Source organism: Amphiprion ocellaris, chromosome 15 (genome assembly GCF_022539595.1).
Source record: "Amphiprion ocellaris isolate individual 3 ecotype Okinawa chromosome 15, ASM2253959v1, whole genome shotgun sequence".
Lineage (NCBI taxonomy): Eukaryota > Metazoa > Chordata > Actinopteri > Pomacentridae > Amphiprion > Amphiprion ocellaris.
The window spans coordinates 4082210-4094253 of NC_072780.1; the positions used below are offsets into that span (position 1 = coordinate 4082210).

The window sequence follows — 12044 nt, forward strand, 5'->3', positions numbered from 1 at the left end:
TATTGTTTCCTTGTCTGAAAAAAATCCAACAATTCAGAAAAAAAATTCCTCAAATTTCAGAAAATTTGGTAAACCTTCAGGAAGAAAATTCCAGTAATTACTTAAAAGTTTCCCTTAAAAGTTTTATTTTAAAAAAATCCCCCAAATTTGGCAAGAAAATTTTTGTAAATATTTTCAAAAATGAGTAAAAATCTTCCAAAAAATTCCTACAAATATCTAAAGTGATTCCATATGTATCAGTAAAACTTCTAATATTTTCTTTAAGAACATTCACAAAAAAATCAACCAAAATCCAGCGAAATTCGCTGGATTTTGGTTGATTTTTATGTGAATGTTCTTAAGAAACATTTTTAACATTTCTTTTTTTCCACCAAAAAATGTTCAAAAATTTCCCAAAAATGTTGAAAATGTGGACATCAGAAGTTTCACTGTGAAAATACATTTTTTTCCACGTTTTCAAACTTTAAAACAGGTCAATTTGACCCGCAAGACAACACGAGGGTTAAAAAACTAAGTACTGACCAGAAAACTGCTTTTGAATTTGCCTGAAGCGTTCTTATCATCTCAGTCTGAGAGGATTAAAATTTACATAGGGCATGATTTGCCAAACAAAACTATAGTTTTAAACAAGCAAACACTAGAGACAAAATCACAGACAGGTTTTTGGATGCGGCTCCCAGCAGGTAACAATTAGCAAATGTGGTTTTTCCATTTGATTCTACTTAGCACCACCTTCACCTGCGATTGTGCCGCAGTCTGCCTGAGCACTGTGAGCGAGATACGATGCCCCGGGCTGTAACATTCCCTCCACTCTTAAGATATCTTTCAGTGTTTGTAAATCGGTAACAGATCCCAGCACAGCCACCCCGCCCCATCAGGCCCCCCATCACTCTCACCGAGAAGTCTCGTTTGGGTGTGAGCCGCTTGGGAAAGTGGTTGAAGGCATATGGCTTGGTGCAGACTGGGTAGCGGTTTCGATGGATCTTGTAGAACAGGTGGGCCGACTTGTCCAAGCGGTAATCACAGATGTACACATCCTGCTCTTTCACACCCTTCGGCCGTCCTATAGGAAGAACACGGCAATGAAACCACTATAAAACATGCATGTTTTGGTGTAAGTCGGTCAAAGCTCGTCTGAGTTTAAAGCAACATTAACCTTCTTTTATTGGCACTGTGCTGCTTCTTATTTACATTTACACACATTCACACCTCGGGATGGAAATCTCTGCAGTAGTCATTGAAAGAATTACTCATCCAAAAAGGTAAAAAAAAAATCCAAGATGGTCTGGTAGCTCAAACCAGCATGTGTGAGTTTGTTTTTTTTTTTCTCACCCTTGCAGTAAGTGTAGAGATCGAGGACACAGCAGGTTCCCACCACTGCCTCCAGGGGGATGATCTCATAGAGGGGCATGCGGAAGAGTTCGTTCTGGTAGAAACGCCGCGATGGAGAGTGATGTGTCTCGTGAGGACGGAAATAGTGGTGGCCAAAGGCAAACCGCTCACCCCTTAAGAGTTTAACAGAATACATGAAAGGACGTCAATTTAAACTATGTGATGCAGCTTGATGAGAACAATAACATTCTGCAAGAAGCTACTTCAAAATATAGTTCATTCACATGTAATTTTATTCTCACTGGCAGGCATCTACAGCACATTATGCTGCCTGTTCACAGCAAAACATGTGATGAACTTACTTTTCATTCTTCCACAGTTTCTCAATTCGGAAGATGTCAAGTTTGTCTCGGTTGACGTGAGACAAGAGGCGATAAGACTGTCTGACAGGCTGGCCCTCAGGTGTGCGTCGGCTGTCTCTCATCAGATACACACAGTCACCTGCACACAACACACACAGGTTACTTGTCGGCGATGGTAAATTTCACAAGAAATTGACTCCAGGACTGTTAAATCGCCTGACAGGTAGAATATAACACCTCAGTTGCATTTCTTTGTCCAAATTCTGCAGAGAATTAAAGTTCGGCAAGTCAAAGTGTTCAAAGTTAGTAAGGTTGGATTGCTAATATAGTTTCGCGTGATTCACTTTAACACTGGGAGGCACAAAGTGGACTATTGTTTTCCATTAAACTTTTAGTTTTAAGCATTCTCTCATCTATTACCCCTTCTCCAACGGGGAAATTCGAGGGGTGAGAGCTTTTTTGACAGCCAAAGGTGGGATATTAACCAATTAAAACTGATATTAAAAACAGAGTTACGTGCCTAATCCAAAGTAGAAGAAAAACTTTGCTTTGATATAGACGTGTAGTCGCAGCCGTGATGTGTGGAAAGCCGATGAGGTTTTGTTCGCTGCCATTTGACGTTTTAATATTGCCACCTGTCACTCATAAACGCTGCGGCAAACAGCTGCACATAGAGCTGTGTCCACAAATGATGATTTGCAGCAGGGTTTATAAGTGCTAACTGGAAATATTTAAGCATTGAACGGCAGGAAAACAGAATGAATAAAGAGCAGTGGTCAAAGAAAACTGTCTCTCTGCGCTGTAATCCTTAACAAATGTTCAGGATAAACTAGTGGGAGCTTCAGTAATATAAACAGTGTTCAGGCGTATCTAGTGACATTATAAATTGATTCTACTGGTGCTCTCTAGCCCATGAAAAAGCAGAGACTGAACCAGTAATAACCCATAGCTAGAACCTGGCTCACACTGGCTGAAATGGGATCAAATTTACAGCAAGACTTCCAGCCTTTCTAATAATATTTAAATGATTGCCGTGATTAAATTGTTTAAAATGTAGCTTAAAGCATACCTTAACACCAGATTGACAATCAATGTTTTCGTCCTAAGTGACAGAAAGTTTGAAGCCTGTTTCACTTTTGACTCCTCAGATTATTACTATTCTATTGGGAGTTCAGAATGTCTTTTTTAATAATTCACTTCTAAACTCTCCCAGCATCTCTTAAAGGTGTGGTTGGATCAAAAGTGTGCCCTGTCTCATCTTTAACCAAAATACTCCAGGGCTGTTAAACTGCTCTATAAGTACAGACTAGACCCTCCCGAGCATGTACGAGGTCATGATTGCTGGTTTCTATTGTTTCGTTACCTTGGTGTAGCAGCAGGTCATCTCTAAGGAGGCAGATATAGTAGATAGAGCCAGCCTGGGCGTAGCTAGGCTGGGGTATCATGGGAACTTCCTGCAGTGACAACAACACACAGAAGTGAGATTGGAAGAGCTCTGGAGGCAAATCTGGCATAGAAAGAGACATTATTAAATTGAGTGTTCATGGCTGTTCTGACAGGGTGGACGTACTCTGTCTATAGGCCGAGGGTCACACTGCTCACACAGGTAGTGCTCCACCTCGGTCTCCAGCCGCATACAGTCAAAGTGCTGCCACACCTGCAACAACAAAAACATTGGCTGAATCACACAAATACACATCGTTGAAACCAGTCACTGCCCAGCTGGTAGTGACTCACAAGGATCGGCACTCCACTGTAAGACTCTCCTCAGTGCTGATGATTCACAGCCGAGCTCGTTTCTGAACATAAGCTCCATCAATATTTGCTATCCTCTTTTGTTTTCTTTATCTAAAAATAACAGATAATATACACAAAGGACCGTCTGTGAACTCTCCTTGGAAAATCTCCTTGACAAAGCACTACTTAGATAGGTGAACTCTCAGGAGATACGTACTCACTACAACAGGTGTAACACATCAGCCAGTGAGACCGCAAGAAATGGTAGGATTCACATTTCTTTTCTAGGCCAGTCAGAGCATAGACGCTCACCAGCTTTTTTCAGTTACCGTGACTTCCTTACCATGCACTTTTCACACTGAATCATGAGGCCTTCGTCCTTGTACATTCCACAGATGCAACGGATGACGTCGTCGTCCTTGTCGTGGGACCCCGGCCCTCCTCCTCCGTGGTGGTGGTGACCATGGTCGCGCTCCAGCGAGTCTGAGCTGTCTGCTTCGCTGGCTGTCTCGCCCACAATCTCATCAATCTGGACTGCAGCTTCATGCCGAGCGCTGTAGTAAGCTTTCCGCAGCCGACACACGTCTCTTCCCACCGATGACTTCCTGCCGTAATATTTCTGGTGGGAAAACGGGACAGTCGTAAATGCAGCTGCTTTATTTTGTAGTGGAGAATAATACATTTACAAGAAATCCGCTTAGTGGATTTGCTACCGACATAGCCTGACTCACAGCACAAGGACAACAAGACCTCACAAACAGCGCAAAGAGATGATATAAATCATATAGCAGGCAGGAGGGCGTGCATTTGACCCGAGAATTACACGCTCATCATTCAGTCGCTCAGCCAAGACTTTCAGCTGATCTGCCTGCAGGTCTATGGGCAATTTCCTGCAGGACAAAGGTCACTGACACAGAAAGACGCATTCAAAACTGTCTTTGCAGCTGCCAAGAACTCACACATAAGGCTACACCCCACAGCCCTCAATTTAACAATAATCCACATTCCTCTCACGTTTTTCCCCAGTTTGCCAAAAAGAGCCTTGGGGCAAAAGGGTGATCCTAATTTATACGTCCACTTCAAACTTCTCTGACTGGGAGAGTAAGCTACCCTGAGAGTTTCCAAGTGGCACTTGTTTAAACTGCTAAGCTATACAGATGTAAATCAAAAGGGCCTGCAACGTGTGCACAGAGGATCAGCAGGCGTGAAGTTATATCCCATTTGAGAGATGTTTGTGCGCCAGACAGGAAGAATGAAAAGCAACGACTGAGTGGGAGTAAGAATGTGTTGAAGCTGCAGAGTAACGGCTTTAATGCTGATTTTGATTAGGCTTTTTGATATTGATTGAGCTCTAAGAATCTGGGATTACACTCAAGAGACTCACAAGTGTTCCTCTTATCAGTGTCATTACATGATGAAGACTGGATGCTGCAGCAGCTTCAGCCTTCATGCAATCACTGTCTTTGAGTTTCTAATGATTGCTGACATAAACAAACCAACAGATCTATACCACTGATTAAGCATCTAGTTTGCAACTAAATATTTTTCAAATTTTAGACAATGAGCCATCTGACTAAAAAAATGGATGTTTGCACAGATTAATTCACTAACAGATGTGCCTCTTTTGGCAGAGGGTTCATGCCTCAGCACTAAACTAATAGGCGGTTACAATGCAGGAACATTTCCGTGGAACTAAGAACCATTCGAGTAATTCAGAAGCTAAATCTGCATTTTGACCAGAGGAACCAGAAACTAAATTAAGTTCCTGTACAATAGGATTAGGGTTAGCACTTTGTAAAGGTTCAGTAACTGTCAAGGTGATGCCTGCAAGTACGGTGGCCGAGAGGTGCAAACCAAATTTACATAATGCAAAACACTTTTACAACCTCCAAGACAAATTTACAAGCGACAAAACACTTTTACAAGTCCAAAAACACTTTTACAAGTCCAAAAACACTTTTACAAGTCCGAAAACACTTACAAATCCAAATGTAACCGGAAAGGGAATGTCCCAACTCCGGGATTGAACCGGAAGTGACGACGAGGAGCGGCTAATGCACTCTGTCGGTCTGATCTGCGCCATTTAAACACTCTAAAGACCGACCACACGAAAAACAAAACCGCGTCGCTCGGTTCATATGTTCCCCACAAAACGGGCAAAACATCACCCGCTCGCTGTCCGTTGCATTAGCCGCTCCTCGTCGTCACTTCCGCTTCAACCCTGGAGTTGGGACATTCCCTTTCCGGTTACATTTGGATTTGTAAAAGTGTTTTCGGATTTCGACAAAACACTTTTGAACTGAATTAAAGAATTAGAGAGACGACATCACACCAAAGAACCAGGCAGCTAAAAGTAAAATAAAATGAGAGAACATATTAAAAAAGACAGGACATAATATAGAATAAAACACTGCAGCTAATTAAAGCTAAAAGTAAACTTCACATAAAAGCAAGTCTATAAAAGTGGGTTTTAAGAAGTGATTCAAAAGAAGTTACTGACTCTGTAGGTCTTATCTCCTCAGGCAGGTCGTTCCAAAGTCGAGGTCCTGATGGAGAACGCTCGGTCTCTGTTAGATTTAAGAATTGACTTTGGAACGACCAAAAAGGATCCACCTGAGGATCTAAGGCTGCCAGCAAGCTCATACAGAGTCAACAGATCATGAATGTAGCTTAGGGCGAGATCCTGACGAGCTTTAAAAGAGATCAGTAAAAATCTTAAAATCATTTCTAAAACCAAGAGGGAGCCAGTGGAGGGAAGCCAGGATAGGTGTGATGTGATGATACATGGCTTTCTAAAGCAGCAATAAACAACCATAAAAGCACAGATAAGGGATAACTGACCAGAGTGTCATTGCTTTCAAGTCAAATACCAGAGGAACGCAATGACAGACACAAAGAATAACACAACTCTGTGTTGTTGTTCCCTTGTGTATAAAGTTACATTTCAGTTGCTACTGATAACTTCTGATACTCATTGAACTACCTTGCCTAACGCAAAAATGAAATGCAAACAAGAATGCACAAAAGAGACTTTTAGTTCCTAATTTAGTTCCCGAGTTTAGCTCTTCGAGGTCCACAGCTTCTTTAGGCTTGATTATTACTGCCATTGTTCAGTTTTCCTTTTACCATCAACAGGTGATGCTAAACTATAAAGTGATGTGTGTACAGAAAAAAAATCTCTTTGCTTCATTTCTCCTTGTTCACAAAGAGTGATCATTAATGGTAGCAACTGGGGACATTGCCTACCTCAGCATTGCGAAACACTTTGAGCATGTCTGTGTCAAACGCTTCGACGGTCTTGTAATGGCCGGTGAGGATTTGCTTCTCGATGGTGCTCAGGTCCAGAGGGTCAGACACCTTCTCATAGTACTGGCTGTTCCTGGTGGCACACAAAGACAGCAGGATTAGTCCCTTCAAAGCCAGTTTGCCAGCATGAAAATACAAAATATTTCATGCGATGATAGCAAAATCAATGTTGTATCAATGGGTCTGCAAGGACAAAAAATCCCCGATGATGACAGTATTACCAGCATGTAGTTAAAAGAAAATAATGAGCTGTTATTGTTTTGACACCAACTGATTACTATCAATACTGGAAAAGAATCAACTCACAGGCTGTCACGGCTCAAATGTGTGGCGAAAGATAAAACTGTTACACTATGTGGGTGTTGTACGCTGATAGACCAGATAAAGTAAAGCTGCTGTCTGGAAAACAGCAAAACATTATGAATGGACCAGCCGACACGCCGGTTTACAATCTCACCTCTTTCTGGATGGGAGGTTGACCAGCGGAGCAGCGAGTGTCTGGCCAGCTGAGTCTGAGGAAAAATAAAAGAATAACATTTTTCTGTCATCATTTTTCAACCACGGAGCCTTATCACTCTGAATAGCAGATATAAGTATAAACACACTGACTAATGTGTTTTAAAGGCCTGATCAGACCTCAGCCTTAGAGGCCATGAGGAATATTTAAAAAAGGGTACATTTTCTGCATTTTTCAACATGGATGCTGACCCTTGTAGCTGGTGATCATGTCACAAATCTCCTTAAAGATGTGTGCGAGGCGAGCAGTGCGTGTGACTTCCGTGTTTTCCTCAGCAGCAGCGAGTCTCCGTGTGCGAACCGACCGCGACGTCTGCAGAGCTGAGAACTGTGTCAGGAACACATCTGGAGACAGGGGGTGAGTGTTATGGATGAGGTTTTTGAACAACTTTACTTGGGAAAATAAATCACACTTAGATTCAATAGTAACTTTCAGTATTTTTGCGGCTTACGTTTACCACAATACATCTAAACTGCAGCCCCCATAACAGTTTTTCACACTTTTGTTCTCATGATTTCTTTTTCTATTCTGCTTTTTCTTTAAACCTTCAGGTTTGACCGCTCACCTGACTTGATGTTGCCGTCATCACGGATAACTCCTCCCCAGCGTGTATATATCGAGAGGCTGCTGGCGTCTCTTTCTCTTTCACCTTCTCTCTTCAGCAACTCCTGTTTCTCCCTCATCTTCTCCCAGTTCCTCAGGAGAAACACTCGGTGCTTCAGCACAAAGTTTCTGGCGATTGAGGGAGAGGCGACAGTAGGGGTAACATTAACTAACACCTGCTGTTTGATGTGTCAGATGTTTTACTAGAAATGTGCATTCTTCTTTTTCAAGGCTGGAGAGCAAAAATTGCTTTCAAAAAAGTGTACAAAACTGTGTTTGTTTCAGTGTTATAGAAGACTTTAAGTATAATCAGTTGTTTCCAAGAACATATGAGTGAGGGATTTCACTGGCTTCATTTGCAGACGGTTCAGAGGAATTGTAATTATGTGTATCAGACATGCTTCATCAACTGCTCAAACAATTTTTTTGTGTCAGTTTGTGTGTGTTTACCTCTCTCTGTTGGACATGGGCTTCATAAGATGAGGATAAAACTTGTTGCTGTCACTTGACTCTTCCTCCTGAAGGCGAAGAAGGTTGCATTAAAGCACATTCTGATCTTAACAGGAAACACTTCTTCCCCTATCAACAATTTTTTAAAAACTCTTTTGAGTTTTAAACTGTGATTAACATTGAAGGCCTTCAACTAAAACACAGTATAACACAGCGCAGTGTTTAGGTAGTAAGATTCAGCCCTAATTTAAAAATATAACATTTAAGGTGTTCTGTTACTTTTTTTAGAAGCTTCGTGGCCCACAAAAAGTACCTGTGAGACATTTGTGGCCTACATAGACATTGCACCTGATATTTAGGAAAACCAAACCAGACATGTTTCTTAGACTATAGCTTTCACTCAAAGAAAATCACAGCCTACAACTACATGAAAAGATGTACATACAAAGCCTTTACAACTAATTATTAAGGGCTCCTCTCCTTTTGCTATTAAAGGTTATCCAGATGTAACTGAACTGACAACAACACAAAGTTTTGCTGCCTCTATGTACATAAATCACTCACTCGTTTCTTGAGCTGGTGTTTGGACTTCCTCTTCTCCTTGAGTCGACCCAGTCGCCGTGTCCCTCCTGTTTTCCCAGGCAAGCCATTAATTCGCTGACTCTTCCCTCCAATGATGCCCCGGCAGCTCTCTGAGCCACACTTACACACTTGCTGTAGAGAAAATAAAAGCGCCATAAAAAGAAATGAGTTTATAGTACTGTATGTGAGAAAAAGGTTTTGCTGAAATAGAAGCAAGTCCAATAATATCTCTGAAGGAAGATTTTATTCTATCAAGAGGTTAAATGGGGGTGGGTGGGCTGGCCAAAACATCACAACCCGCAGATTTAGTTAAACTAATGGATATGGTTACAAAACCTGTCACTTCCACTCAAAGTTAAACTCCCATTTCACAAAATGCTGGACTGAAGTGGTAGTTCACATTGCTGCTGCTTTGACTCTTCTTTTATGGATATTGGTCCATTCAACATTAAACCTTATCTACGATGCCTCGATGTGATTCAGCTGCCTCTCCTGTGAGTCTCACACCATTGTTTTTAGACTGCAGCTGGAAAAGGTGGTTGGATATCTGATGCTGGGGGGACTTTATGGCATCTTTGTCTGTACTGCAGCCTTGGTGGTGTTGCCGTAGCAGCACATGAGCCAGTTCCCTAACTGCTACAAGTTCTGATTGGAGTGGCCCCCCATTTCACAACAGGTCTTACAAAGAACAGAACAAGGATTACAGCCAGCTGCAGTCGAAAACTGAGGAGTTGAGGGCTGTACATGGAGACGCAGCTGATTGACACAATGATCAACAGTCAAATTAGTCATCAGTCCTTTACCTGCTCCTCTGTGTTGAAGGAATGGAAGTTGTAGTCGTAGGTGAGCTCAGTGCCGCTGCTGATTTCCTTGAGAGCAAAGAGACCAATTCTGTACACGCCATTTACTGACCTGCAAAATAGAAGTGAAACGAATAAGTTCAGCATTTTTTGATATGATAAAATTTCAGGATAAAAGCTCAGTGTAGTAGTAGTCTTCCTGACAGAACTGTTGCCAAAATAGAAGTGCTCCTCCTTACATATTGGACTTATTATGCAGGCATGCTATTTCAGGTCTGATCAAAATTACAGGAAAATCAGGCCTTTCAAGTCATGGTTTTGGGTTATAAATCAGACATTTTGACAATGACCAGCAGAGAGCAAAACATTAAGAGTAGTGCTGTCTTACAGTTCACAATTTTTCCATGGGTTCAATTCTGGGTTAGGGGTGGAAAGTCCTACATCAAAAACAGATTTGAAGTATCCGTCTCTCTGAAGGTAAGTTTATCTGACTTGATTTCCGAGTTTAAGTTGGAATACTGAAGTTAGAAAGACAATTACATTAAATGCATTCTAAAACTGGGACAAAGGGGGAAAATGTGGCAAATGCTCAACATGTAATTCCTATTTTTCTCCTCTCCAAATAAAGCGGTGCTCCAGCTTTTTGCCGTTCTTCTAAGAATAAAGAACACAATTCTGTTTGCCAGCCACTTGATAATTTATTCCTTCTATAGGGGTAAAAAGCTGGTTCAGCGCATTGTCTTCAGGCACTACAGCTGTATCTAAGGCCCGGCTGCATGTAATCTCTCTTCTGTGACAAGATGGATGACTCTTCAGGCTTTGTGCTGAAAATCCTCCATCCTGGTGGAGTCTTTTATTTCAGTCCAGCCACTCTACACTATATGCACAGACCAGTGCCCTAGATTATGAGCCCGTCTATGTCGGAGGGCAGAGGATACAGCAAGATAGTCAACTCTGTGAGATCATTAGCTGTCCATAATTGAATCCTCTTAGAGTTTAAAAGTGGCGACGCATTTTGCAGATTTACTGTAACAACTGAAGATAATCTAAGTAGGTTTCACTTAGAAAAGTCAGGCGCAGGGAAGTCGCCTCAGTTGGGGCTCCAATTGCTGTGGATTTAGTCATGCTGTGAGAACAACCCCTTAGAAAACCAGTGAATTGTTTTGGCAGGGTGCAAGGACTTTAAGCCATTTAGGTCTCTGAACACTGGCAGAAAAGGAGTGAGGTGATCTCATCAGATTACCACCACACAACCACATTAATAAGGCTGGGGTTTCAAGGTAGAGCCTTCTCATTTACAGTTAAGTGCACCTGCTGCACGTGTCCCTTTGAGGGCTATCATGTAGGCTACATAAACTAGGGAAACAAATATTGACAAGCATACACTGTGACTACTTAAAATGTGTCTTAGGTTCGACAGGTTTAACTGTAGGGCTGCAATAACTCCCCACAACTTCAAAACCATCTAAAAATCTAGTCATTTTATACTAAGGGAATCTAACAAGGTTTTTGACAGCTTAAGTGAGGACTTACAATAGCTATAGCAGGAATTGTTGTGACCTGGCTGGCCTCATCTATATTTTTTTTGTATTCTGGATATCTTTCTGACTCTTTCACTACAGCCAGCTTATCTCTTACAGAGGGAATCAGAAATTACTCAGTTTACTCGAATCATCAGGCCCAAACAGATAGCAATTGAGTCAAACTATTTAGGTAATGGGCTGGTCTATTTTCCAGATCATTAACCTTAAGTGACGGAAGCATTCAGAAAACCAAATACCGAATTATCAAGCTGGAACACTTTCCAATCAGCGTCTCCGACACTCCTCTCACATCCAGCAATATTGCTAACAACATATATTAATAACCTCTGAGACTCATTCCATCCAACAATATCGAACTGTGCTAATGTGGCAAAATATACTAAATGGAATTACAGCAGCTACATAGTGAGAGCAAAAGCAGTCTTCTTTATTTGTCTTCACAGTCTAAAAAATGTGGTCCATGCCAGGACTGGCTCAATTATCCATCCATAACAACTTGTGGCAACTGCTCATGCTCAGTACTTAGCCAAATCTGTTTCTTGGTAAGAACCCAAAAGCACCACAAGGGCATTAGCAGGGAACTGGTTTAAAGCTGCCATGACACCCACCACTTCTGCATCTCACAGTTGGGTTCACAGCTGTGGTTTATGAAGCGTGCCTCATTGCCCATTCGGTAGCTGTCAATCACCATGCCGCTATCCAAGTTCAGACAGTAGTGGCCACTGTGGGAGAAGTACTGCTCCATCATACGGCTCCTAAAATATAATAGATATTAAGCAGTGGAAGATTAAAAGAGGTTTTTAATAGTTTA

General features: G+C 41.7%; 1 protein-coding gene across 3 annotated transcripts in view; it reads right to left on the reverse strand.

The window, feature by feature from the left end:
* Positions 1-12044, reverse strand: part of ash1l (ash1 (absent, small, or homeotic)-like (Drosophila)) — a 32353-nt gene that overhangs the window by 4188 nt on the left and 16121 nt on the right. For all 3 annotated transcript variants that reach the window (XM_023273253.3, XM_023273252.3, XM_035949529.2), the window contains exons 12-25: positions 11842-11988; positions 9693-9801; positions 8872-9021; positions 8308-8375; positions 7820-7986; positions 7446-7598; positions 7195-7249; positions 6678-6810; positions 3775-4050; positions 3265-3351; positions 3058-3148; positions 1695-1833; positions 1333-1505; positions 897-1063 (exon numbers count right to left, since the gene is read on the reverse strand). In XM_023273253.3, the coding sequence (XP_023129021.2) occupies positions 897-1063; positions 1333-1505; positions 1695-1833; positions 3058-3148; positions 3265-3351; positions 3775-4050; positions 6678-6810; positions 7195-7249; positions 7446-7598; positions 7820-7986; positions 8308-8375; positions 8872-9021; positions 9693-9801; positions 11842-11988 (1915 nt within the window). The remainder of the gene's footprint in view (positions 1-896; positions 1064-1332; positions 1506-1694; positions 1834-3057; positions 3149-3264; positions 3352-3774; positions 4051-6677; positions 6811-7194; positions 7250-7445; positions 7599-7819; positions 7987-8307; positions 8376-8871; positions 9022-9692; positions 9802-11841; positions 11989-12044) is intronic.